General features: G+C 37.2%; 1 protein-coding gene across 2 annotated transcripts in view; it reads left to right on the top strand.

The window, feature by feature from the left end:
• The window catches only part of NEDD1 (NEDD1 gamma-tubulin ring complex targeting factor), a 48,582-nt gene that overhangs the window by 1,160 nt on the left and 19,780 nt on the right, over positions 1–27,642 (top strand). Inside the window, exons 2-7 of one of the 2 annotated variants that reach the window (XM_036252977.1) lie at positions 1,200–1,343; positions 5,125–5,219; positions 9,328–9,444; positions 12,978–13,118; positions 25,163–25,392; positions 27,187–27,388. In XM_036252977.1, the coding sequence (XP_036108870.1) occupies positions 1,208–1,343; positions 5,125–5,219; positions 9,328–9,444; positions 12,978–13,118; positions 25,163–25,392; positions 27,187–27,388 (921 nt within the window). In that variant the 5' untranslated portion in view covers positions 1,200–1,207. Of the gene's footprint in view, positions 1–1,199; positions 1,344–5,124; positions 5,220–7,884; positions 7,990–9,327; positions 9,445–12,977; positions 13,119–25,162; positions 25,393–27,186; positions 27,389–27,642 lie in introns of those variants that run through there. The other variant, XM_036252978.1, reaches the window with a different exon arrangement.

The following is a 27,642-nucleotide window of genomic DNA, read 5'->3' as shown; positions in this document are numbered from 1 at the left end:
GGGCCCTATAATTTATTATTGCTCTAACTTGTCCTTTGAAATAGAGTGTACTGGACATAAGTGCAGTGTTTTGTTGATGACTTGGGGAACCTGTCTGTGACATCACTAATGCTGGGCTGTACTCGTGAAATGTCCACACCAGGAATGTATGGAGGACATATTTCTAGGTCCCCTTCTTTTCCCTTCCCCTTCCTCTCATGTATTTTTGAACCTTTTAAAAAAAACTTGTCATGCATTACTGTTTGCTGCTCTTTAAAGTGTCTGCCTAGAGCAGCTTTTTTGCTTTCTGTCTTCTAGATTGCTTTAATTTGTGAAGTCACTTTGTCAGCACTGTGTTTGAACTATATACTGTGAATAAATAATATGAGCGATGGCATTGTAGACCATGAATTGATACAGGGATTAGTGACATCTTTGGCTGTATCTGCTGATTTTGAATTATTTGGAAAAACTCGAGTGTCAGGATTCAGATCTGCAGAAGTGGTAGTGTTTATGATATATTTTTAAAAAGATTAGAAGATTACCTATTCAACACTTATTTGTGAGGACCTATTGTGTGCCAGGAATGTTTCAAGACGTAGGAAACAAGACAGAATCTCTGTTCTGAGGATCTTTGTTTGGTGCAAGTTGGGGTTGGGGGTGGGGAGTGGCAGACGTTATGAATAAAATAAGAATCGCAGACAGGAGGAAGTGCCATGAAAATAAATGAAATGGGATAATGGGATATAGGGCAACTGGTATGGGGCTGCTTTAGTCATGCTGATTAGAGATGACTTTTCTGAGGAGGAGACATTTAAGCTGAGACTGGAATGATGTGAGGGAGATGACCATGGGGAATCTGGGGAAAGAGCATTCCAGGCAGAGGGGCAGCAAATGAAAGACATGGATGCAAGAAGGAAGGCCATGAGACTGGTGGTTGCAGGGAAGCGTTGCCCGGGCTGGGTAGGTCACGTAAAGCATGCTAAGAAACTTGGATTTCATCATAACTGCTGTGGAGAGCCATGGGAAGAGTCAAGTAAGATGATGATCTGGTTCACATTTTAGAAAGATCACTCCAGCTATTTTGTGGTGAGCACACTCTTGGGGACAGAAGTGGACAGTAGTGCCAGTTGTGTTGGATTAGATGCCTCATTTTAACTTTTTTTTTGGCCTGTCTTTAATTGTTCCTTTTCTGATATATTGTTTTAAACTATCTGTAGGTGCAGTCATGCAGGAAAACCACAGATTTGCTTCATCGGGAGATGATATTAAAATATGGGATGCTTCATCCATGACATTGGTGGATAAATTCAACCCACATACATCACCACATGGAATCAGCTCAATGTGTTGGAGCAGCAATAGTATCCTTTTTAAAAAAAACCAAAACCACTTTTTGTTAGATTTAACAACCAATGGAACTTTTGCATGCAACCCATAATGAGAACTATATTTTGCATAGCTATGAAAGATAGATCAAAAGAAATAGTTTACTGAACAGTATATCATATAAATTACACACTGATTTCTCTCTAAAACATTTTAGTTGCAGCCCATTATATTGAAAAACACTGCTACACATACACACACACACACACACACACACACACACGGGTGGTCAGAAGTAGGTTTACAGTTGTGAGTGGATGAAACAGAATTTATTCTTGTGTTATATTTATTTATTTTTGTTAATCCTCACCTGAGGATATTTTTCCATTGAATTTTAGATAGAGTGAAAGGTAGGGAAGCAGAGAGAGAGAGAGAGAGAGAGAGAGAGGGAGAAAGAAACATTGATACGAGAGAGAAACATCAATTGGTTGCCTCCTGCATGACCCCGACCAGGGCTGCAACCCAGGTATGTGCCCTTTACCAGAATTGAACCTGTGACCCTTTGGTCCACGTGCTGACACTCTAACTATTGAGCAAACTGGCCAGGGCTATTATTTATTAATTATTATTTGCCATCTGAACAACTGAGAACCAACTTTTGCCCACCCCTGTATATACACACACATATAGATTAATTATTAGATCTAGACCATAGAATTAGTTTTGTCATTAAATCAAATGGATTAAGGTAGGTAATGGTGGAAAAAATTCTGAAAGGTTTGGAATGAGTTTTTGTATCTACATGTGAATATTTGTGGATCTGGTCTGGAAATTAATGATAGAACTCAGAAGCAGAAACAAAGGTTGGGGGAGAAGATAAAAATTAAAATGGTCCGGCATCCTCATCCTACTGATTTACTCTTGTATTTCTCTTCCTTTCTATGATGAAAATAGTCTCATTTCCTAAATGTTCAGAGAAATTACTGAACTTTTCTAAGCTTTCTATGTTTCTGATTCACACCCTCCCCTTCTAAGTAAGCTCCTATTATGTGTGTAAACTCAATGAGGCAGTGAAACTTGTAACTCAGGATTTCTCGGCCTCGCACTGTTGACATTTTGGGCCAGATATTTTTTTGTTATGGGGGCTGTACGTGCAGTAGAGAATGTTTAGTAGAAGTCTTTCTGGCCTCTGTCCACCAGATGCCAGTAGCCCCCAGTTGAGAACCACTGTGAACAAAGTACTCATCACTTTTTGTATGTAGATGTTCTATATACTTGGTATGCTACAAGTTATCATTCTTTTGTGAAATTCATATATATACACTGTTTCTTAAACAACACATTAGGTTTTTATGTGTCTGATCTTATCTATACCATAGTATTAATATTCTGCCTCTTGATGAAAGTAAAACTATCAAAGCTTTAAAATGTGACTGATTCATGAACAAAACCATTAGAAGTGTTCATGCTTAACCTAACTGTTCTTTCAAATACGTAACAAAAATGATGAATTTTCTTAATGAATTAAATTTACTTCATCATTCCTTGAATTTTTATTATAGTAGCAGAATAAATTACTTTGGTGCTCTATTAATCAAACTCATGGTGAGGTGACTGCCTTTCTGAAGTCCTTTCCAGATGTGTAGTGGAAGGCAATGTTTTTGGAGAGTGACAGACAGATATGTGAGGTTCTTTATTGCTGGATTTTTATTATGTTTAGAGATTAATTTTTCTCTGTTACTTACTGTATTAGAGATAAGTAGAATTACTTGGTAAAATTTGTTATTTTTGGTTTATTTGTATTCCAAGGAGTTTTTTTTTTTTAACAGTTGGCATTAACTGATATCCCCCTTAATGGTCTGTCAGTAAAACTGATGTGACTGTGAGGAGGTGTCATGACTTTTGGAAACGGTCTTATTTCTGTGTGGCTTTCCTGTACAGTAGATGTGTACTGGAAGCCTTCGTATAATCGTCCTCCTAATGAAGCTTTGATTTCTGCCATGGAGGTTAGTTACCGATGAATAAGGACTTCCTAGAGTCAGAAACTTGGAGGCCACTTTGCATGGATTCCAAAGGCGGGGTTAATGGTGACGTGCCAGGGAGATTACTGTTCTGTGTTTTGCGTTTTTGGTCCTCGAGATAATGTTTCTCACTTTCTCATGACTTCTAAAACTACATGAGAAATAAAAATAGTTACTTACTATTTGACCCTCTCATATTTTCTTTCTGTTTTTTAAAATTTTTATATTCCTAGGAGAAAAGTAACAGTAAACAGAGGAAGGAGCCAAGGAAAGAGAAATGACTTATTTTTCTCAATGCTGTAATATCTAGGTGTAAATTATTTTGTTTGAAGCATGTATTATAATAAAATCACAGCCCATGATCTGTTGACACAATATTTGCATGTGATGTAAATCATCCAAAAGTAATGCATTTAGAACTTTGCTTGTTAAAAAGCATTAATTTAAACTTCTGATAATTTGTTATCACTTTCAAAATCAAACTCTTATTCTTCAGTATATTAATATTTAATTATTTTAGTTTTATTTTATTTTTTTGTTAATCTTCATCTGAGGATATATATTTTTTCCCATTGATTTTTAGATAGAGTGGAAGGGAGGGAGGGAGAGAGAGAGAGAAACATCAATATGAGAGAGGCACATTGATTGGTTGCCTCCTGCATGACCCTGACTGGGGCCAGGGATCAAACGTGCAACCCAGATTCATGCCCTTGACCGGAATTGAACCTGTGACCTTTCAGTCCGTGAACTGATGCTCTAACCTCTGTGCCAAACGGGCAAGGGCTAATTATTTTAGTTTTAAAATACATAACATTGTTTTGTGTTTACTGATTGTTCCATGTAAAATAAGGTAAATATAAGTTTAAATTTATTTAAGTTAAATTTTAAAATTTAATGATATTAAAAGTTAAATAATTTAAATATTATTTAAAATAAAACTCTTCCATAATGTACATAGTTGCTGTTTAACCACATTTATTTATATTTGCTATATTCACTGTAATATTTATTTATTTTTAATACATTTAAGATTGAAACATTCTATCACAAAAATTCTAGTTCTGAGGAAATATCGGTTTTTATTTTTTTTAGTGGACAAATAGGAGACTAGTATAGATATTGCTTCCTAGCTTATATGGGTACCAAACACTGTGTTAATAAAACTATCTGGAACAGTGTTCATAAATGAAAAAGCTGATTAATATTTGCTGATGATGCTTTTATCATGCTTTCATTCTTTTTTTTTTTTTTATCCTCACCCGAGGACATTTTTCCATTTTTTGTTCAGGTAGAGTGGGAGGGAGAGAAAGGAACAGAGAGAGAGAGAAACATCGATGTGAAAGGAACACATCGAGTGGCTGCCACCCACACAACCGACCAGGGCCGGGGACAAACTGCAACCGAGGTATGCGCCCTTAGCGGGAACTGAACCCAGGTCTCTCAGGACCGCAGGCTGACGCTCTAACTGCTGAGCCAAACCGGCCAGGGCATGCTTTCATTCTTGAAGAATAAAATTAAACCTTCTGGCCTACTCTTGGAAAATGGAGTAGTATTTCACGTGGGTTAAATAGTTATCAAGTGATAGCAAAGCCAGCAAGGACAGTTCTTCTCTGTGGTGGTAGCAAAGAGAATTAGTAATTAGTAAATGAGCCATTTTTGAAAGCTGATATATATACTGTGTTCATTTGCTTTTGTTAGGTTAGTGTGCTTGCTTTTATCCTCACAATTCTTATATTAATAGTCTAGTGCTAGAGATGCTCATGGATTGTTTTATGTTCCATAACTCTTCATTTAGATAACTTTCTAGTTTCAGCATCTTCCAGTGGCGACAAAATTGTTGTTTCAAGTTGCAAATGTAAACCTGTTCCACTTTTAGAACTTGGTGAAGGGGTAAGTGAACTTTAAAAAAAATGAAAATAAAATCTTTGTTCTACTTGAGTGGTAACTGCTTATTTATTATGGTGCTTGCAACTAAATATGAAGGTATTTAAAAACATTATGCTTAACCTAGGCTCAAAATAATACCCTAATACTTATAGGTGAGATAGGTATGGAAACATCTTTAAGTAAAATAACACTAGGCATTTGCTTTCTCCATTTTTCCTCCGTTGGAGGTTCCCTGGTATTGCTGCCTTTTTAAGGACTAAATCCCACTTAAGTGATTAGGTTAATTTGACCATAAAGCTCTAATGATGTAGCCCTGCCTTTACTGACATTGGATGAGGACTATCAGGTAAGGACCCTTGTCTGATGGCAGCCTTCTGCTTTAGCTTCTGTCCTCCTGCACTGAAGGGCCTGCCGAGTCTCCCCAAACCTTCCTAGAAAAGGACGGCTATTCAAAATGAGCTTTGGTCCCAGAGCATTTAATTGAAGCTTTCATTGCATATTATTTTCTTATTCTTTTGTTTTATAAGTTAATCTCTTTGATTCAGGATATTGCTGGCTACCTCATTTCCAATCTATTGGAATTTTCAATAGCTATTTTCAAGCTATTTCTTTTAAAAATAACATGATCTAAATAAAAAGGTACAAGTAGTTGATAACTTGTTCTTTTTGAAGTTTCGGATTTCCTAGCAGACTCTAAAATATTATGAACAGTCCTAATTTTACACACTGGAATAGGTAAGGGAGCCCAATTAGAAAGAACACAGCAGGACAGTGAGATATAATAAGCTCATCTAATTTAAAAAGCATTTTTGATTTCTATCAGTCCTCTTCTAAAGGTATCTGGTGGGATTGACCCAAGCTTGAATGTAGCCCATGCTTGTTGGAGGCTAGTGCAGAGAGCATGCTAAGGGTAGAAATGGGGTTTGAGGTCTGCTGCCTATTCAGACTCAGTTAAGTAACATTGAGGCAGAGAGCATCCTTGGTTGATGGAAGTCAAAATGAACCCTTCAGGAGCAGGCAGAATACCTTAGTCATCATCTTTGAATCTTTAAATCCTGTCAAAGGCAACTGACAAACTGCCTTTACTTAAATATCAACATCAAAATAATTTTAATTATCATTAATTAAATATCAACATCAAAATAATTTTGATTTCCAACTCTGCCACAATATATCTTATGCTACTTTTACATTAAACCTTAAAACCAGTTTGGTATCTTCTTGTTTTTGTTATTAAAGTATGAAACTAACAGACGATATTCACAAATGTGACACAATTCTAAGAATTTTGTGAATATTCCACATCAGTGGCTGTAGTTATTTCTTTTCCCACAGTTAAGAAACACATCAGGCCCTGGCCAGTTTGTCTCAGCGGTTAGAGTTTCCGCCTGTGGTCCAGAGAGACCTCGGTTCGGTTTCCACTATAGGCATGTACCTTGGTTGCATTTTGTTCCCGGCCCTGGTTGGGTCCTGTGGGTGGCAACCACTTGATGTGTCCCTTTCACATCGATGTTTTTCTCTCTCTCTTCCTCTCTCTCCTTCCCATTCTATCTGAACAAAAAATGAAAAAATGTCCTTGGGTGAGGATAAAAAAAAAAAGATATCAGAATGTATGTGGCTGAAGTGAGGTCATTATAGTTATAATCTGAGTCTGCTTTAATTTACTTTATAAAAGTACTTTGCAGACATTGGTTCTTTAGCTTTTACTAATAGTTTCTTGTAACCTTTGCTTTGTAGGATCCAAGTTTTTTTTTTACTCACGTGCTATTGAGATATTAGACCTTTTCTACATGGGAAAATATGATTTTTACCTAAACATTATTTTTTGAATAGAACTTTAAGTTACATTTATTTTCTTTGATTTTGTATTTTACATCTTTAAAGTAGGCAGATTGGTATTAACAGTATTAGAATGGATATGACAGGCTACTATATAACCTAGAGATTTGGTCAGCTGTTATTTTTAGATTTTCAAAACTGCACCCATTGCTTGTGTCTTGGGGTACAGGATTCTTGTAATAACTACACGATTTTCATTAATTATTTAAGTTCATTAGCTATATTAATAATATATTAACATAAAAAAATCTTCTATTATCAGGGTAAGCCAGCTGTAAATATAGCTTTGGTTCTGAGCCCTTAAGAATAATTTGAGTTGTTTTTGACAGTTAGAATCCTGATATAGCAATCTTTGATGGACATCATTCTTGTCTGTTTTCTTTAAAGGTTATTTTTATACCTCTTAGCAAACTGTCCTGATTTGCAGTGATAACCACATTCAAAATCTTACTAGTCTGTTTAGCCCAAAGTCAGTTTCTAGTATGGTACCTACAAGAGAATTATACCTACTATACTTATATATTGACCTAATGTGCTCCTGATATTTTTATATGTGTTAGTAATTTGGACTCTTGGTCAAAATTCAAGAGCTGTAATACACCTTGGGGCAGGACACCATCTGCACCCTTTTAAGAATCCGGTGCCCTCTTGAGTAGAGGATGTTTTTGAGATGCGTGGACCCTCAAGGTAGGAACAGTAGATCTCATTTCTCAGATGAAAAAACATGAGCTCAGGAAGGTGAGATGCCTTGCCTGACCTATATACTTTGGCTTTTGACTAAGTCACAAATATATCCCCTTTGGAATTCATTTCTCTATTTTTCTTCCATAGCATTCAACTGGAGGTAAGAACATTAATGTAACTACATAGTGTACCTGAAGGTTAAATAGGAAAAAACATGCAACATTTTGTTCTGATGGATGGGCACCACCAGGTAGATGACGTTCAGATAATTATCGTGAGAAAAGCTTGGTAGCCTCTGTATTTTTAGCCATTTATTTTATAAATACTTATTGAGCATGGATGTGGTCTTTGCTATAATGAAAATGACATTCTGGTGGAAGACTGACAATAAACTAGTAAACAGGATACCCAGATAGTGATAAGTTGTTATGCTGAGAACTAAAATAAGATACCTCCTTATGTGGCCAAGGGACGTCTCCTGAAGAGGTGGCATTTAAGGCACTCTCTATTGACCAGAAGAAGCCATTCAGCCAGAGTTCTCACACTTTAGCTTTCCGGCAGGAGTAGCTGTTATAGAAGCCTTGAGGCAAGAATAGAGTGTTGTGTTTAAGGAATGCAAAAAGGTCCTTGTGGCTGGAGAATTAGAGGGTGAGGAGGAAAGTGAGATGAGGTAGGAGGGGCCAGACAAATAGGGCTCTGATAGCCAGTTTATTGTAGGGTTGATTAGAAGTCATTGAAGATTTTTAATTGGGAGACATAATCAGATTTACATATCTAAAGGTCACCCTACTTATGGAGAACAGAATGTATAGAAGTAGGAGTGGGAGGAGGACAGCCAGTTAGGAGGCTGCTGTGGGTGGTTCCGCAGGGTTTGGATTAGGGTGCTAGTAGTAGTGATAGATACAGGGGGCGTGTGGAATTTATTTTCGTGTTGGAGTTTAGAGAATTTATGGTAGATTGAGGGGAGGGAGAATCAGGAATCAAAGGTAATTCTGTAATTTTATCTTGAGAAACTATTGGATTGTGTCCTTAGAGACATAGAGAAGACTGTAGAGTTACATTCTGATGACTCGGTGTTTGAGAATTCGGTTTCTTAGGGGGAGATTTGCTGTGAGACTTTGGGCAAGTATCTTGTCCTCTTTATAAAACTTTCCCCATCTGTAAAATAAAGGGTTTAGGGATCCTTTAAAGTCTCCTCTACCTTTAGTGTTTCCTGAGCTGCAGGTGATTGGAATTCAGAGTGTCCTGTGCAAGTTCAAGAGCAGGTGTTGGTAAAGGGAGATTGTAAGGGCAAGTAAAGCCTGACAGGAGGATGGGACTTGCTGGTGTTCCCTAAGCTTCCTGTCACCTCTGTTGTATGGCAGAGAACATGAATCTGGTTGATTTACTTGGAGCCTTTTTGAACTTTGACAAGCTGTAGGATCCATGTAGAAGATGACTGATTACTGGTGAATCTTTAGTATAAGTATTAGCATATTTATAGCATTTAATTCAAGAAATATTTATGAAGTGGTTACTAAGTATTGACTAAGACTTGAAAGTCATCTCTGTGCTCTGTTAAGATAATTTTTTTTTTCCCCTTTAATAGCAAAAGCAGACATGTGTCAGTTTAAATTCCTCATCTATGTATTTGGTAAGCGGAGGCCTGAATAACACTGTTAATATTTGGGATTTAAAATCAAAAAGAGTTCATCGATCTCTTAAGGTAAGGAACTTGGGTTGTTTTTAAAATCCTTACAGAAATAGGTATTTCACAATGTGTTTAGTTACCAAACTTTTCTTTCACTGTTGAGTTTTTATGATAAAAATAAGATGCTTTAGAATTGAAGTGAGATTTTTTAGGGAAAATAAAGATGCTGTTTAACCGAAAACTTATGTATATATATTTTTGTCTGTTTCTTCCTTCATGTATATCACTAAGGCACATTATGGTGTTTAAAACGTTTTTTGTTTCACTTAGTTCTAGTCTTGTTTGAATGAACCACTTCCTTCACGTTTTCTAAAGTGTCTTGTCATCAGAGATCTTTTTTTAAGACACTTAAAAAAATTGAGTGTGGTTTTGGGATAACAGTAGTCTATCTGGTAATTAGAGCTGGGGAATTGGCTTTTTCTTTAGTATCTTTGGCTGCGACTCTGTTATTTTTATGTGTATATATTTTCATCTTGATAATGAAATATTTTCTAAAATAATTTAGCATTTACACTTACTATTTCTTTAAATAGCCTTTTGCAGTTTCAGAAAGTAAAAAAGATTCTTTACATATTTGGGTTGTGATGATATTTTTGGAATTTTGCTTTTCACTATTGTGTCTTTTTAATATTTGGAAGTTTATCTTTATAGTTTTTAATTTTTATGTTTTTAAAAATGTTAAACTTTTATACATTTGTGCACACATATATACACACACGTATTCATCATCAGACTTCAGTGATAATCAACGCATGTTCTAATGAAACTATGCCCTCGTCTGTTCTTCCCTCAGGTTGTTTTGAGTCAGACACCAGACATCATTATCACTTTGTTATAAATCTTAATGTTGTTGAATTAAGTCTTACTAGGGGAATGGCAAATAGAAGAATGGTTTTGTCATAGTGAAATGTAATCTTGTAATTGCTGTTTAAAATATTACCTTTGGAAGTTCATTTTTTAGATATTAGCTAAACTTTGAAGAGTTTTAAGGAAAATCAAAAGGTTGCCAGTAATGAGAATAGTTAATTTTTTAGTTCTTTCATATGCCAGCCACTGTGCTTAACATATATTCTGTTTATGTCAACAACTGAAAAGCAGGTAGTACTTTCCTGTGTACAGACGGAGAAACTCGGACTCCGAAGTGTTCAAGAACTTGTTTAATGTCTAACAACTAGTAATGGCAAAGATGAAATGTTCATTGTTTACTCTTTTAAATGATAAAATAATTGAATCAAAGCTATTTAGAGGGATATGCTTACTATAAACAGGGAACATTTTACAGAGGTGAGGGGAGTTTAGAAGTCTGAGGCCGGTTTTGTCACATATTGTCACACAGTATAGGAACATCTCATACCCCCATTTCTCCTACTGCACTGCAGGATTCCACTCATTTTTTCCCATTCTCAGCTTTCCTAACTAATCCAGGTAGCATTTTCTCTTCTCCTTGTTTGAAACTCTTACAGAACTTCATTCTTTCATTCATTCAATTAACAAGTATTTGACTAATTGTGATAGTGGGAAATCTTTCGCCTTTGGATCCCTTGTCTGCAGTGCTCTTTCTGATAAAAACACAGTTTCTGGCACTTGATAGGTGCTTAGTAAATGTGTACTGGGTGACAGTTATTTTCTACAATTGAAATAAGGAAGACACCTGTCTCTCTACAAAGTCATAGAAATTGTATTGGACTTCATGTTCTTAATTTTCTAGATGGGAACAATGCACTAAAAGTCTACTCTCCTTTTTCTTCTCATCAGACATTTTTTTCTCAGGATAGCAGTTGCTTCTTTGATTTAGAAAAGGAATAAAATGTAAAGACATTTTCAAACATGCTTGGACCATTTGATAAAGTTGTACTATTATAGTTATTACAATATAAAAATTGTAATATAATAGTGGAATATTATAGTTACTATTCTTGGTATTACATTAACCTAATTATTAGATACAAAGGTTAGTTTGTTTATATTATTAAGGTATGACACCAAACTGTTAAAAACTATATTCTTAATCCTGATCACTTTTCTGTGTTCCTGCTAGATATCTCTGATTTGATGCTGGAAAACGTAGTCTTTGTGAACTCTGTTTAAAACCAAAAAAGTTTTTTTTCCTCCAAGTGGATTCCCCTTTGGATTTGGGAGACAGTCCATTATAGAGGGAGGTAATTAGGCTTTGGAGTTTGACCTGGAACTGAATCCCAGCTTTTTCACTTAGCAGTTTTGTGGGCTTGCACAGGTTTCTTTCTTTTTTTTTTTTTTTTAAATCCTCATCCAAGGATATTTTTTTGTTTATCTTCAGACAGAGTGGGAAGGAGGGAGAGAGACAGAGACAGAGAGAGAAACATCAAGGTGAGAGGTAGACGTTGACTGGTTGCCGCCCACACAACCCTGGCGACCCCCACCAGGGTTGGGGACGAACCACAACCGAGGTATGTTCCCTAGACAGAATTGAACCTGCGACTCCTTGGTCCACAGGCTGAGGAGTCGCAGGTTCTCTAACCGCTGAGCCAACTGACCAGGGCTTACACAGGTTTCTTAACCTTTCTGTGCTTCATTTGGTGGGAAAAATGACATTGTTTCCAAGATCGTTCTAAGGATTAGTATATATAGTTCTGGCTGGTGTGGCTCAGTTGGTAGGAGCACCTTCCTGTACACAGAAAGGTCACAGGTTTTATTCCTCATCAGGACACATACCTAGCTTGCTGGTTCAATCCCTGTGCTGGTTGGGGTGCCTGCAGGAGGCAACTGATCAATGTTTCTCTCCCTCTCCTTCTCCCTTCTCCTCTTTCTCTCTTAAAAAAAAAAAAATCAATGAAAATGTCTTCAGGTGAGGATTAAAAATATAATAATAATAATAATGTATAAAGCTCCCAGCATTAGTAGGGTCTCTGCAAATGAAAGCAGCTGCTATCATCTCTCATTCTGGCTTTGGGGCTTTTGTTTTTTGCTTTCTTCCATTTTGCAGTTTCTGGTTTATTTCCCCTTCCCCTAATTTAGCTTTTATCATTTCTTTAAGTTGAACTCAAACCTTGTGTCTTCCATAAAGCTTCCTCTGTCAACTTAGTTCACAGTGATGCCTCTTTCTCTTTCCTCTTGACACTTTGCCTCTACCATTCACTTAGTGTTTGTTCTGCCATTTTCACATTAATTTAAATATCCTGTCTTCTCAGTTGAACAGTAATACTCTAAAGGGCAGGGACTCTCCTACTAGTCAACTTGCAATAAATGTTACTTGTCAGTGGAAGTGAATTCTTTAAGGTAGACATTCTGCCATTTAGAAAATTACCTTTCCTTTCTGTCTCTTGTCTCAGAGTGCATGATCATTATTGTAGTTATGAAAAATAAATCTCTGTTCCTTGAAAAGACTTGGTGTTGATCAGAGAGTTTCCTGCTTATCTGAGTGATTGTTTAAGGTTATTTGAGGAAATACTAAGGCAAATATTAGTGGTGACAAATAGATAATATTTATAAAACATGAAATGTGCAAAAACATGAAAATGGGCTTTTTGAAGGTTTTATGGCACTGTGCTTACATTTATTTTTTGTTTCAGGATCATAAAGATGAAGTAACTTGTGTAACATATAATTGGAATGATTGCTACGTTGCTTCTGGATCTCTCAGTGGTGAAATTATTTTGCACAGTGTAACCACTAATTTATCTGGTACTCCTTTTGGTCATGGTAGTAAGCAGGTACAGTATGGTTTTATTCAAAATAAAGTTGATAAGATAGATTTTTGACCTCTTATATGAAACATTGAGTTTTAAATTTTTAAAATTAAGTATTTTAAATTACATTTCGCTTGCTTGAAAAACTTAGAGCTAGCTATTTTTTAAAGGTAATGTTTAAAAATGCTCAAATAACATGCTAATTCATACTAGATTGAGTATGCTTACTTGATTGGATTCAGGTAGGCCATTGAATATTAACATGCTCCTAGATTATAACTATATATAACAAAATACAAATAGTGTTAATAGGTTAAGCCTAAAACATGGATATTAATCTTTCTATGCCATTACAGTTATGGAAGTGTTGCATAGCTCAAACTATGTTAGCCAGAGGATAGATACTTATGTTCATAAATACTCTGGTGGATATATGATAATTGAGTGTGTTTAGACACAGGATAAATGGAGTTTTGCTTTTGGTTTCTTTAATTATATAATAGTTAATGTATCAAAGCTTATTCATGTATTTCAGGTTAATACAGGATAGGGAAACTTAGACAAATTAGCCACATTTTTTCTTTATAAAAATTAATCTATAAAATTCTTAAAAGAATATATTTAGTTTCTTAAGAAATCTAACTTTTGGCTAACTTTCCATGAAATTCTCTATAGAAATTTCTAATGAGGTGCAGCTCTTTTTTTTTTCTTTTTTTTTATCCTCACCCGAGGATATTTTTCCATTTTTTGTACAGATAGAGTGGGAGGGAGAGAGAGGAAGAGAGAGAGAGGGAAACATCGATGTGAAGGGACACATCGAGTGGCTGCCACCCACACGACCAACCAGGGCCGGGGTCAAACTGCAACCGAGGTACGTGCCCTTAGCGGGAACCGAACCCGGGTCTCTCCGGACCGCAGGCCGACGCTCTAACCGCTGAGCCAAACCGGCCAGGGCGAGGTGCAGCTCTTTTAATCCTTATTTTTATTTTAATCATAGTGGATGTAATTATTATTAGATAAAAGATGGGAGTGCCACATTTTTTAAAAACAGTCTTTAAAGTCATTATTTGAATGGTATATATTTTATATTTAAGGAAAATTTAATAGATATTAAAATTATACAGAAAAATGTCTTGAGTTCTCAAGTTTCATATGTATTGAGGAATAAAAGAGATATATACATGTAAATGATAATATGGGTGATTGATATAAAACCAGTCTTATGGTGATTCAGAACAGTGAGAAAAAACTGGGAATAAAATAGGGAAAATTAAAGGAGGGAGGATTTCATCTGGGTGTAAGGCTTAATTGATTGTTTGTTTTATTTTTACTACAATGTAAACTGGCCTCTTAGCCAATTGATTCTAACTTGTATTAGGGTTAATTCTTTACATGCCCACACTACAGTTGGAACCAGTTTCCTTTGTCTTCAACCATTGTCCAACTGTGTGCCTTACATGGAGAAGATCCTCAATAAATATATGAATGGATGAATACATTTAGAGATAACAAAGATTTTAATAGGCTAATATAGAACATTGGGGGAGGGATAAGTTATATGGAGGAAATCACATGAATAAAACAAGGAACAAGGAAGGCACATGGGTTTTATAAAGGGCCAAAGAAAAGATTGGAAAGGTACACCTGATCATAGTATGGTTTTGGGACTTTTTAAACTTATCTTTATTGTTGAATGTATTACAGATGTCCCCAATTTTTGTGCCCTTTGACCCCCTCCTCCCTGCTCCCATCCCTCTCTTGCATTCCCACACTATTGTCTGTGTCCATTGGTTATGCATATAAGTTTTTTGGTTTATCTCTCCCCCCTCCCCCTTTCCCTTCGAGATTCACCAGTCTAATAACCAGTTTCTACTTCTAAATCCCTTCAGCTTTTTCACCCATTCCCCCAACCCCCCTCCCATCTGGTAACCAACAAAAAGTTCTCTGTATCTATGAATCTGTTTCTGTTCTGCTTGTTCATTTTGTTTGTAGATTCAATTGTTGATTGATAGGTATTTATTGCCATTTTATTATTCACATTTTTGATCATTTTCCTCAAGAAGACCTTTCAACATTTCATATAATACTGGTTTGGTGGTAATGAACTCCTTTAACTTTCTCTTATCTGGGAAACTCTTTATATGTCCATCAAGTCTAAATGATAGCTTTGCAGTACAGAGTAATCTTAGTTATAGGCCCTTGCTTTTCATTACTTTGAATATTTCTTGCCATTCCCTTTTGGCCTGCAAAATTTCTTTTGAGAAATTGGCTGACAGTCTTATGGGAGCTCCCTTGTAGGTAACTAACTGCTTTTCTCTTGCTGCTTTTAGGATTCTTTTTGTCTTTAACCTTTGGTATTTTGAGGATGATGTGTCTTGGTGTGGGCCTGATTGTGTTTGTCTTGTTTGGGACTCTCTGTGTTTCCTGGACTTGCATGTCTGTTTCCTTCACCAAGTTAGGGAATTTTTCTGTCATTATTTTTTCAAATATGTTTTCAATTTCTTTCTCTCTCCTCCTTCTGGCACTTCCATGATGCAAATGTTAGTGTGCTTGAAGTTGTCCCACAAGCTCCTTTACACTATCCTCATTTTTTTGGATTATTTTTTTCTTTTTGCTGTTCTGATTGGGTGATTTTTCACTTCCTTATATTCCAAATTGATAGTTTCTTGGCTTTACCTACTCTACTATTGATTCCCTGTAAATTATTTTTTATTTTAGTTAGTGCATCCTTCATTTTGATTGGTCCTTTTTTAAGTTGTCGATGTTCTCACTAAGTTCCTTGAGCAACCTTATAACCAATGTTTTGAACTCTACATCTGATTGATTGCTTATCTCCATTTTGTTTAGTTCTTTTCCTGGAGTTGTGTTCTATTCTTTCACTTGGGACATGTTTCTTTGTCTCCTCATTTTGGCTGCTTTCCTGTGTTTGTTTCTATGTATTGGGTAGAGTTGTATGTCTCCTAGGATTCGTAGGGTGGCCTATTATTGTAGGTGTCCTGTAGGGTCCAGTGGCACAGCCTCCGTGGTCACCCCAACTGGGCCCTCAAGGTGCACCCCTTGTGTAGACTGTACACCAGTGGTTCTCATCCTGTGCGTCACAACCCCTTTGGGGGTTGAATGACCTTTTCACAGGGGTTGCCTAAGACCATCGGAAAACACATATCTTCGATGGCGATTCATAACAGTAGCAAAATTACAGTTATGAAGTAGTAGCAAAGGAAATAATTTTTTATGGTTGGGGGTCACCACAACATGAGGAACTGTTTTAAAGGGTCACAGCATTAGGAAGGTTGAGAACCACTGCTGTACACCCTTCTGTTGTAATTGAGTCTTGACTGCTGTTGGCACATCAATGGGATGGATTTACTCAGGCTGATCAGCTGCAAGGACTGGCTGTGCCCACTGCCCACTGACCTCTGACCGCCGTGGAGGATCAGCTGTGCAGGGCCCTCTCACAGAGCAAGACTTACTTCAGCAGGGCTCTGGTACCCACTGAGTTCACTCTTTGAGTGTGGAGGTGGTTGGGTGGTGGTGCTTCGACGTAGTCTAAAGCTGTCCACTGGGTGTGCTGGCTCTGGGACAAGATCAGCCCCTGCCTGTGTTCTACCCGGGGCCAACAGGCATAAGCTACAAAGCGACCTGCAGATGGCTGCCTTTTGTGCTGGGCTTGGAGGTACCCAGGTAAAGCCGAGCTGTGAACCAAGGCTGGCTGCTGCTAGTGCCAGGCCAAGGGCCACTTAGCAAGAGGTATGGGGCTTGCTGAGGTCAGATGCTGCTTGAGAGAATTTAGGAAAACCTGAAGCAGGATCCAAGACAGGCCAATCCTATGGTAAAACCTTTGGAAACAGCTTGGGTGGGCCCAAAAGTTGGGTGTGGCAGGACCTCAGGGAATCATGGGGTTGGAGCACAAACAGTGTGAGCCAGGTTGCTAGAGTCCCAGATATGGAGGCTGTCTGCTGGCCTCGTGGGGGAAGGGCTCTCCAAAGGAACAGCAGCCTCCCCCAGCACGTGTCTAGGAGAAAGCTGCCCTACAGCTTTTGCCCTAATGCCAGATAACTCAGTTCTTCCCAGTATGTCTCTGGAGCCTTTCTAGATGCCTCCCCCACGCAGGAAGCCTGGAGGGAGCCAGTCCAAGTAAGTCCTGGCACAGGCGCTTTAAGAGGAACTGCATCCCAGCAGCCTCCGCCTCCCTGAGCCTCAATTCCGTCTGTTTTTTTTTTTATCCTCACCCGAGGACACTTTTCCATTTTCTGTACAGATAGAGTGGGAGGGAGAGGAAGAGAGAGAGAAACATCGACGTGAAAGGGACACATCGAGTGGCTGCCACCCGCACGACCAACCAGGGCCGGGGACAAACTGCAACCGAGGTACATGCCCCCAGCGGGAACCGAACCCGGGTCTCTCCGGACCGCAGGCCGACGCTCTAACCGCTGAGCCAAACCGGCCAGGGCAATTCCGTCTGGTTTTTACAGCCAAATGTGGGGACTTCTCTTCCTGGCACTGGAACTCTGAACTAAGGGGGCCTGGTTTGGGAAGGGGACTCCTCGTTCCTCAAGGAGTACCTCCTGATTTTTTTTTTTAATCCTCAGCCAAGGATATTTTTCCACTGATTTTCAGACAGAGTGGGAGGGAGAGAGAGAAAGAGAGAGAAACATGGATGTAAGAGAGATACATCCATTGGTTGCTTCCTGCATGACCCCGACCAAGGCCGGGGACTGAATCACAACCTAGGTACGTGCCTTTGACTGGAATTGAACCCACAACTCTCTGGTCCACAAGCTGATGCTCTAATCACTCAGCCAAACCAGCCAGGGCTCCCTCCTGATTTTTATCTGCCAAAGGTGAGTGTGGGACCAGCCTATCCGCGCCTCTGCCCCTCCTACCAATCTCGATGTGTCTTCTTCCTTTTTTTTTTTTCCTGTATTCATTTTAGAGAGAGAGAAACATCGATGAGAGAGAACATCAGTTGGCCACCTCCTGCATGCCCTCCACTGGGGATTTGGCCCACAACCTGGCGACCTCTTGGTGCATGGGTTGACACTCAATCCCTGAGCCACAATGGCCAGGCTGTGTGGCTTCTTTAATTTTGTAGTTGTAGGACTTCCATTCAGCTCGATGCCAGGAGGTTCTGAATAATGGTTGTTCTGTAGTTTAGTTGTAATTTGATGTGGTTGTGGGATGAGATGAATACCACATTTACCTATACTGCCATCTTGACCAGAAGTCCTCATTAAAATTTTTTTAAAGATTTCTCAAAATTCATTTACGGATTCAAATATATTAAATATTCATTTCTTAAATTTAAACAAATTTTCATAAAAATTTCAAGTCTGTTCAAAAATTGACATTATTTTGTTCAAATATACCACTATTACTCAGACTAATTTCTGTGTTGATCAGTTTTAGTGTATATAGCGTTTGAGAAAAATATCGAGAAAAATAGTGGTACATCTATGTAGGGTACATAATGATTAAATTAAGATTTTTCTGTTTTTGTTTTGTTCTATGAACAATTAATTTGAAATCTTTGAAAATTATGAAATTGATTTCTTAGCAAAAATGAGAAAACTATGGAGTCTCATGACTCTGCATTACACTGAATTTTGTATCAGAAATGAGACTGCCTGGATATATTTAGAATCTTACTTTGAAGTGTTTGATCTGAACTGAAACGTAGTTTTATGTGGATCACAGTGTCGTTCTGCAGGGAGAAAAGAGCCGTCCTGCTCCTGCAGAACTGCCAGGGCTGGCAGCCTTCTTTGGTTATCATTGCAGGTCGCTACTTGGCAAGTTCAGCAACTTAGGTTCACAGATATGTTGACCTGTGTTGCCTTTTCAAACTGTAGCCTTAGTTAAAGCAGTTAAAGAGTGAATCTATTTTAATGAAAATGATCTTTATCGCTGTCTTTTTGTGAGATTTTTAGATATAAGGTATTTCAGTGTGTATTAAATAAATTCATTGTCTTCGGTGAAATTTTTGATACTTTAGGTATAGATTTTGTAAGTATTAATGAGCCTGTTTGAGTACAGAGATCTGGTGAATGTAAATGGTTATTAATTACATTTATAAAATATATCCTAAGAAGCCTGAAACACCAATCAGAAAGAATCTATGTACCCCCATGTTCATAGCAGCACTATTTACAATAGCTAAGATCTGGAAACAGCCCAAGTGTCCATCAGTAGACAAATGGATAAAAAAGCTGTGGTACATACACACAATGGAGTACTATGCAGCTGTAAGAAAGAAAGATCTCTTATCCTTTAAGACGACATGGAGAGACCTGGAAAGTATTATCCTAAGTGAAACAAGCCAAGCAGAAAAAGACAAATACCACATGATCTCACTTATATATGGACTATAATGAACATAACAGTCTGAGGAATAGGGTAGACCCAAAAACATGGAAATAGGGTACAGACTGACAACCCTCAGAAGAGGGCTTGGTGTGGGGGTGGGAAGAGATAAACCACAGAACTTATATACATGTATGCATAACCAATGGATATGGACAACAAAGCTGGGGACGGGGTGGGGGGGGGATGGGGAGGAGGGTGTCAATGGGGTACAAAAGGAGAAACATCTGTAACAAAAATAAAATTAAAAATAAATAAATAAATAAAAACAATTTTATGAAAAATGAGTTAATTCTAATTTGGTTAACTTGTTGACTGGTTATGTTTGTACCTGAATTTTGGAACTCAAAAAAATTTGACTACAAAGCTTTATTTCTAGAATAGTAGTCTCCTTTTCTCCTTTATGTTATATAGGAACATTGGTATATAATATTTGCATGATATTAGGGCCTTAATTCTCTTTGATATATTTTCTTAGTATTTGTGTATACTTGTTTATGTTCTTAAGCAGTTTTATAGTTGACTTGGCATAAAGTAAAGTTGTAATTTGTACCTTAATGTATTGCATCTTACAGGGTACTTTTCCCTCCAGTATTTTTCTCCTCCTAATTTTCTTTAATGGAAAGTTATATGAAGAATGTTTCTTAGAGTATTCTGTGTATAGCCCTGTCTTCCTTCCCTACAGTTTTTTTTTTTTTTTTTTTTTTTTATCCTCACCCGAGGATATTTTTCCATTTTTTGTACAGATAGAGTGGGAGGGAGAAAGAGGAAGAGAGAGAGAGAGAGAAACATCGATGTGAAGGGACACATCGAGTGGCTGCCACCCGCACGACCAACCAGGGCCGGGGACAAACTGCAACCGAGGTACGTGCCCTTAGCGGGAACCGAACCCGGGTCTCTCCGGACCGCAGGCCGACGCTCCAACCGCTGAGCCAAACCGGCCAGGGCTTCCCTACAGTTTTAATCATGCTGTTGGCCCAATCTTGTTTTCTGCCTTATTCTCATTAGTGTTTTATCCCAGGTATTCTCATATTACTAGTTTTTATAACCATAATTTTTAATGGCTATATAATATTCCATTGTTCAAATGCCACAGTTTATCTAAACATTTCTGTGTTTAGGCGTTTTCTGAATTATTGTAATCCGTGATAACCACATATTGTTTCCATAACCATATATCTTCTGCTTTGGACTTTTTCTTTGAGATTACAGACTGTCAGTGTGATTCAGCATCAGGCTCACCTTTTCTTGAGGAGCTTAAGTGTGTTGCTGTCATTTTTGGTCTCAACTGCCTGATGATAATTTAAGTTTTGTTTTTTCTTATAAGTTACTTATTCTTTTTCCTTAGATGACCAAAGGATTTTTCTTCTTTAAAGTCCAGTAATTTTATTGGACTTGGTCTTGGTCATTCTGTTTTGCCATTCATAGATACATGGTATGCTAACTTAATAGGTAGTGCAAATCATTTCTTCTTTCAGCAAAGTTTTTTCGAATTACAGTTTTTATTGTTCTTTTCCTTTCTAGTTTTTGTTGTTGTTGGATCTTATCTATAATAATTTATTACTTTCTCTGAAATAATTTTTAACTTTTTCCTTTTTTGTTTTTAAAAATTATTTTTAAACCTTTCTTTAAGATGATTATCTCTTGCGTTTGTTCATTCTTATATTCTTTTTAAATTAGCCTTCATTTTTAAAAAGATTTTTAAAAATTTCTAAATCTTTTTCCAAGTTCTGACATCTCATTTCTTGAGTTTTCCAATTCTAACCTATGTTGTTTTTTATTTTTTAAAATATTTTTATCCTCACCTGAGGACATTTTTCCATTTTTTATTCAGATAGAGCGGGAGGGAGAGAGAGGAAGAGAGAGAGAGAGAAAAACATCGATGTGAAAGGGACACATCGAGTGGCTGCCACCCTCATGACCCAACCAGGGCTGGGGACAAACTGCAACCGAAGTACATGCCCTTAGTGGGAACCGAACCCGGGTCTCTCTGGACCGCAGGCCGACACTCTAACTGCTGAGCCAAACCGGCCAGGGTCTCTGTTGTTTTTTAATGTCTGGTATCATTTTATTGTTTTTTTGGTCATCTTTTGAGAAGGTATTTCTTCTTGTCTTTGTCTTTGGTCTCATGATAACTTTGTATGGGATTTGTCAATGAAGTTAGTATCTCTGAACGTCTAGACAGAGATGGGATTCAGGGTATCTTTTCTAACTTTACAGAGCTCCCTCTTATTTTCAGGTAGTTGTTTTTTTTTTTAATGGCAACTTGTTTTCTGAGGTTGCTTGGCTCTGTTCCACTCCCCTACCTGTATATAAATTTGTGCTTTCCTTCAACTCTGTTGACTGCATCCTATGTAGGTTTGCTTTGACTTCTAGTAGTGTCTCCTAGCAGTGCCCTGACCTGGGGGAGGCACCTTGGCTGGTCAGTCTTGGGAGTTCATTGGGGCTAAACTGCTCTAGCCCTTCAGACCTCTCCTACAGATCCACTAATGCTGTGGGTATTCCTGGTTTCAGCTGATGTTGTCAAGCTGGCCACTACGTTTTCCTGGAAATACCTATTGGCTAGTTTGGGCTTTTCCTATTCTCAGATCTGTCTCAGACTCCCTGTTAGTTTCCTCAACTTCCTCCTGCCCAGGCACCAATACTGTGAGGGACTGTGCTGGCTGTTAATTTTTGACCTACTAGCATGTATTTTGGGTCTTGTGGAGATAGCTGATTGTCTAGTTTTGTTGTAAATGTTGTTCTTAGGATTTTAGTTTCGGTGTTTGATTTGCTATCTGTCTGTAAAAGACACACTCACACTCACACTCACTCTCACTCTGCTGGGGATCCCCAACACTGGGTTTGATGATTCATTAGCAGAACTCACATATACATATATGGTGGGATTATATATGATTATTTTATGTTTTTTTTTTTTAACTCTTTTAAATATTTATAGCAAGTGTTATTCAAATAAACCATGACCTGTGGACTGGCTTTATTTTTGTAAATAAAGTTTTATTGAAACACAGCCATGCTCATTTATTTATGTATTGTTTATAACTGCTTCTGCAAATATTTACTATCTATTCCTTTAAGAAAAAGTTTGCCAACTCCTGATCATAGTGGGTGATGTGTTTTTTATATTTAGAAATAGTCTCCCTCCTCCACAAGCACACACATTCTTACATAAGGTAAGAAAAAAATAGCATTGCTGCTTATAATGCTGGTATTTTCATAAGCTTCTTGGCAATATTTTTTTTCTTAGAAATAGCTTGAATATGGAACAAGATAGGGGCTTAATATGTGCTGCTGATACTAAAATGAATTAATACTTCTTATTTTAAGTAGATTAATACTTTGTTTATCCAGGATCGTTGGATATTAATGATATTCTAAAGAGATGATGATATAATGGATTTAGAAAGTTCAGAATGAATATCTTATCAAAGAGATAAAGGGGAGACATTTAAAGGAATCAGCATGGTTGCTTGAGGGTCTTTTAAACAATATATGTAAAAGATGATTGGCCCTGGCTGGTTTGGCTCAGCGGTTGGAGGGTTAGAGCGTCAACCTGTGGCTCGAAGAGTCCAGGGTTTGATTCCCGGTGAAGGACATGTACCTGGGTTGCAAGTTCGATCCCTGGCCCCTGTTGGGGTTGTGCAGGAGGCAACAAATTTGTGTCTCTCATATCCATGTCTCTTTCTCCCTCTCTCCCCTATGTACCTGGATCTGTGCAGAAATGTTATTTAATCCTCAAAATAATGTTGACTGGCAAATGAGTGTTTTCTGTTTTGTAGATGAAAACATTGAGGCTTGGCATTTAAGTAGTTTACCCAAGTCATACGGAGTTTGGTTGAGCCTCCACTTGAACCCAGTTTTGTCTGAGAGGAAGATTTATGGTTATCTTTAGCCTTTTTTTGTTTTGTTATTAGGTTGCCATATAGGTCCACAGAGTTTGAAATAATATATTGGAATTTAGATTTTGATTTAATTAAGAAATGTGTTTTTAAATATTTTTATAAAGTTTTATTATATAAAAGTAGTATAGTCTCTGTTCCTGACTATATTCAGATTCTGGATGATCATATGTTAAGGATGCTTTAAGAAATTGCTGCTGTGGTTGAGAGGTTGAACTTGATGAACTTTGAGAATCTATGAGGTCTATGACCTTTTTGTGGTGTAGTTGTGTCCTTGTGCTTTTATTAAGTTCTACATGTACAATTAATTTGAATTTAAATTTTATGAAGGACTATGTGAACTCTTAAAGTGCTACAGAAATCTTTAAAATATTAGTGTTTTGCCTTGTGTTTTGATAGGTTGATATATGACTAAAAACATTATAATTCACTAGGAGCTCTGTGTCTTCTATAGTTAAGGTCCATGTAGTTTCTTTTTCTTGAGTGTGGATTAGAGGAAAGATTTACCTATACAGATGGTTATACTTTTCCTCAACAAAGATGGAGAATATATGCCAACATTTTCTCTTTGTACTTTGGCCATATCAAAATGAGCCAAATTTAATAGATGGCCATAGTAACTATCTTACCTTATGTGTTGGGTAACAAGTATTCATTTTTGACTCCTTAGACAGATTTTGCTTTGTGTTATTCCTAAATACTTTTTGTTGTTGAGGGCTAATATATTTATTATTTTGAAACATTTTAGGAGTAAGTAGAATATGAGTTTTTAATATCTAAAAGCCAGGTTTTTAAAAATCCTTTTAGAGTGTGAAAGATTAACGAGATGGAACAAAAAACCCCTCAGTTTTGACTTTTGTTCTGTGCCAGTTTTACATTTTACCAAATGTGAAGCTGATAACCACTTCCTAGAACGTGATCATTGCATGACTCGGGCTTCACTGTTTGAAGGTGTCTTTCAACCAGTTTCCCACTCTGTGTTGTACTTAACTTCTATACTTCTATTGGTGTTCCTTCACAGGGAAAAATTAGCTTCACTGTAAAATACCTAATGCTTAGCATAATAAATATGAATATAATGAATAAATGAATATAATGAAGCTTGAAAGCAACATTTTAGTAAAAGTAGATAAAATTCGATCAGTTTTAATTCAGGACCTATTTATTTATATTGGATCTTTGTTTATTCTGGTCCAGCTAGATCAGAAACTAGAAAGAGAATGAAATGTCGCCACTACTCCCAGGGACAGGTGTTTAAAGTCTAACATTACCCTCAAGCTGATGCTAGAGTATTGACCATTCCTCCTTTGTGGTTTAGTTCATTTTTACTACCCTTCACCATGCTGAATTGCTGGCACATCAGATGCTCAGGTTCACACTAATACATTCAACTACCTAAAATATGTATGAAACACAGATATCTCTTGTCCTCTGCTAGTGTTCTCTTGTATTTATTTGTGATCTGGGTGTGAGTGGGCCTTTTATTTATGGTGGATGTTCTAACCCTGATGAATCAATGTATTGTATTTTTCCTCTGGAAAAAAGAGAAGATTAAGGTAGCTATATTCCAAATTAGTAAAATCATGACAAATATTCAGTTACTAGAATATTGGTATGTCTTAGGGTCATCTTATATAGTCCACTAAATGATTTTATGGTGGTGTGATTGAAACCTGTTACTCTCTAAACCAGAGAAGTCCTAAATCCTGTGTGAGTGTTGTGTCTGTGGTTGGCTATTATGTATATAGTTTATATAAAATGTTCTTATGAATGCTTGCAATTACATAAAATGTATTCTTATTTTTATAGCCTGTTCGGCACTTGAAGTACTCCTTATTTAAGAAAACGCTGCTGGGCAGTGTTTCGGATAACGGAATAGTAACTCTCTGGGATGTGAATGGTCAGAGTCCGTACCATAACTTTGACAATACGCATAAAGCTCCAGCTTCAGGCATCTGTTTTTCTCCCGTCAATGAATTGCTATTTGTAACCATAGGCTTGGATAAAAGAACCATTCTGTATGACACATCAAGTAAGAAGTAAGTGTGATATTTCTTAATTTAGTGACAAATAATTATCTCATTAGCAGATATGTTTTTGATTTGTACAGACCTCTGATTAATGTTCAGGAGCTCTAAAATTTGTGTACTTGGTATCTGGTAAGGTAAATTTTCTTTTTTTCTTTCCTTTTCTTCCTGTGCAGAAAAAATAGAAGAGGTGTTGGTATTATTTTTCAGTTTTTTTATTCTATTTCTATTTTTTATTGAATTTATTAGGGTGGCATTGGTTAATAAAATTATATAGGTTTGAGGTGTAAATTATATAATACATCAACCATATATTGAATTGTGCATTTATCACCCCAAGTCAAGAGTGCTTCTGTCACCGTTTATCCTCCCTTTACCTTCTCCAGCTCCCCCACCTCCCTTTCTCTCGTTATCACCAGACTATTGTCTGTGTCTGTGAGGTTTTTTTTTGTTTTGTTTTTTTTTGCTTAACCCTTTCACCTTTTTCACCCAGCACCCAACCCCCACTTTCCTCTGACAGCTGTCAGTCTGTTCTCTGTATCTCTGCGTCTGTTTCTATTTTGTTAGTTTATTTTGTTCATGAGATTCCACATATCAGTGAAATCCCATGGTACTTGTCTTTCTCTGACTGGCTTAGAGTGCTTCTGGATCATGAACATTGAAGGATAGCCTGTTACTGATTTCTTATCTTTATTTTAATATATATGCATATTATTCTTTTTAAAAATACAACTAAAATTAATTCTTTACGTAAAGTAGGGTGTCTAAACTGTCAGCATTTGGGGCTGGATAATACTTGGTTGGGAAGGTCCGTCCTGGGCACTGTGGGATATTCAGCTGCGTCCTTGGCCACTGCACACTAGATGCTGGTAGCACTTCCCAGCTGCGACATCCTAACTACCTCCAGTGAGAACCACTGGTCTAGAGCTAAAGGGCACATCATCTAGGTATCTGGGTCTGATGTGCCTTCTTGTCCTCCTTAGTTGTAAGGGTGCTTGGTTAGCTTTTAAAAAAAAGCTGCAAGAATTTTATAGGTGTATTCAAGATACCTACCAATAGCTAAAGATCCTGTAGAAGAAAATGGTAATGTTACTACTAGGGAAGGACCTACTGTCAGCCCTTAGTAAAAATTTACTGTTGCTTATTTCACATTCTTTTTCTTTTTTCCTCTTTTTTTTTTTTATTTCTTAAAACCAATTTACTAAGAGACCTGAGTTAGAGGGCCATTTCTTTCTTATACCAAACATTCCAGCAAAGAGTTCAGCTTCAGCAGATTGATAGGCATATTTCTGTCTTAGCTTCCCGAGGATCAAGCCACATGGGTTCTGCTAGCTTTTGGGTCAGGAGATGCAGAACTAAGAACAAAGCGACAGCTGCTCCCCTATGAAAGGTCAGAGTCCTCTTGAGGCTTAAGCAGGTCGATAAATGGAAAGGGGATAGTGGGAGCCTCCTTGATTCCGAGGCTAGAGCTCTTTATTTGAGGAGTAGCACCCAGGAATTCAGTCACGTTCATTGCCAAAGTAATAATTACTCAAAGAAATAGGTACTGTTTTAGAACATGTAGAGTGTATTTGCTATTAGAAGTGAATAGAAAAATAGGATGGAGTGTTCGGCAGTTCCTTTATATGCCATTGCATCGAAAAATGTCTAATTCTAAATTTCTGCTTTAAGTAAATGTTTGGAATGTGCATGCTATTGCATAATTCTAAGATGTTTGGTTTTGATATATGGTTATTTATATGTCACATAAGCTTATATACCTGTATACACTCATATCTGTCCATAGACTTGCTCTTTTTTCTATAGGCTAGTGAAAACTTTAGTAGCTGATGCTCCTCTGACTGCAGTAGATTTCATGCCTGATGGAGCCACTTTGGCTATTGGATCCTCCCGTGGGAAAATATATCAGTATGATTTAAGGATGTTGAAATCACCAGTTAAAACCATCAACGCTCACAAGACATCTGTGCGATGTATAGTATTTCAGTATTCCACTGCTCTTTCCAAGGTGAGGTATTTTCTTTCTGAATTTTTGATTTTACTAAATAAATCTAGTTCAGATTATGGAAATTTTATGTTGTCAAACACGGTGTAGTTTCAGTTCATAATCATTCTTATATAAAAAGCATTTAAAATAATTTTAATACAAAGTCATTTGATACTTGGTTTTAAAACGATTTTTTTAAATTTCACAATTAATTGTCATATTTCCTTTTCATATTTTAAAAGGCTTTTGGTTCAGAGGGAAACTCTCAGATCCAT

This window comes from Molossus molossus, unplaced genomic scaffold (assembly GCF_014108415.1).
Source record: "Molossus molossus isolate mMolMol1 unplaced genomic scaffold, mMolMol1.p scaffold_m16_p_10, whole genome shotgun sequence".
NCBI classification, from domain to species: Eukaryota; Metazoa; Chordata; class Mammalia; order Chiroptera; family Molossidae; genus Molossus; species Molossus molossus.
The sequence above is the reverse complement of the archived record's forward strand: the minus strand, read 5'-3'. Positions and strand labels throughout refer to the sequence as shown.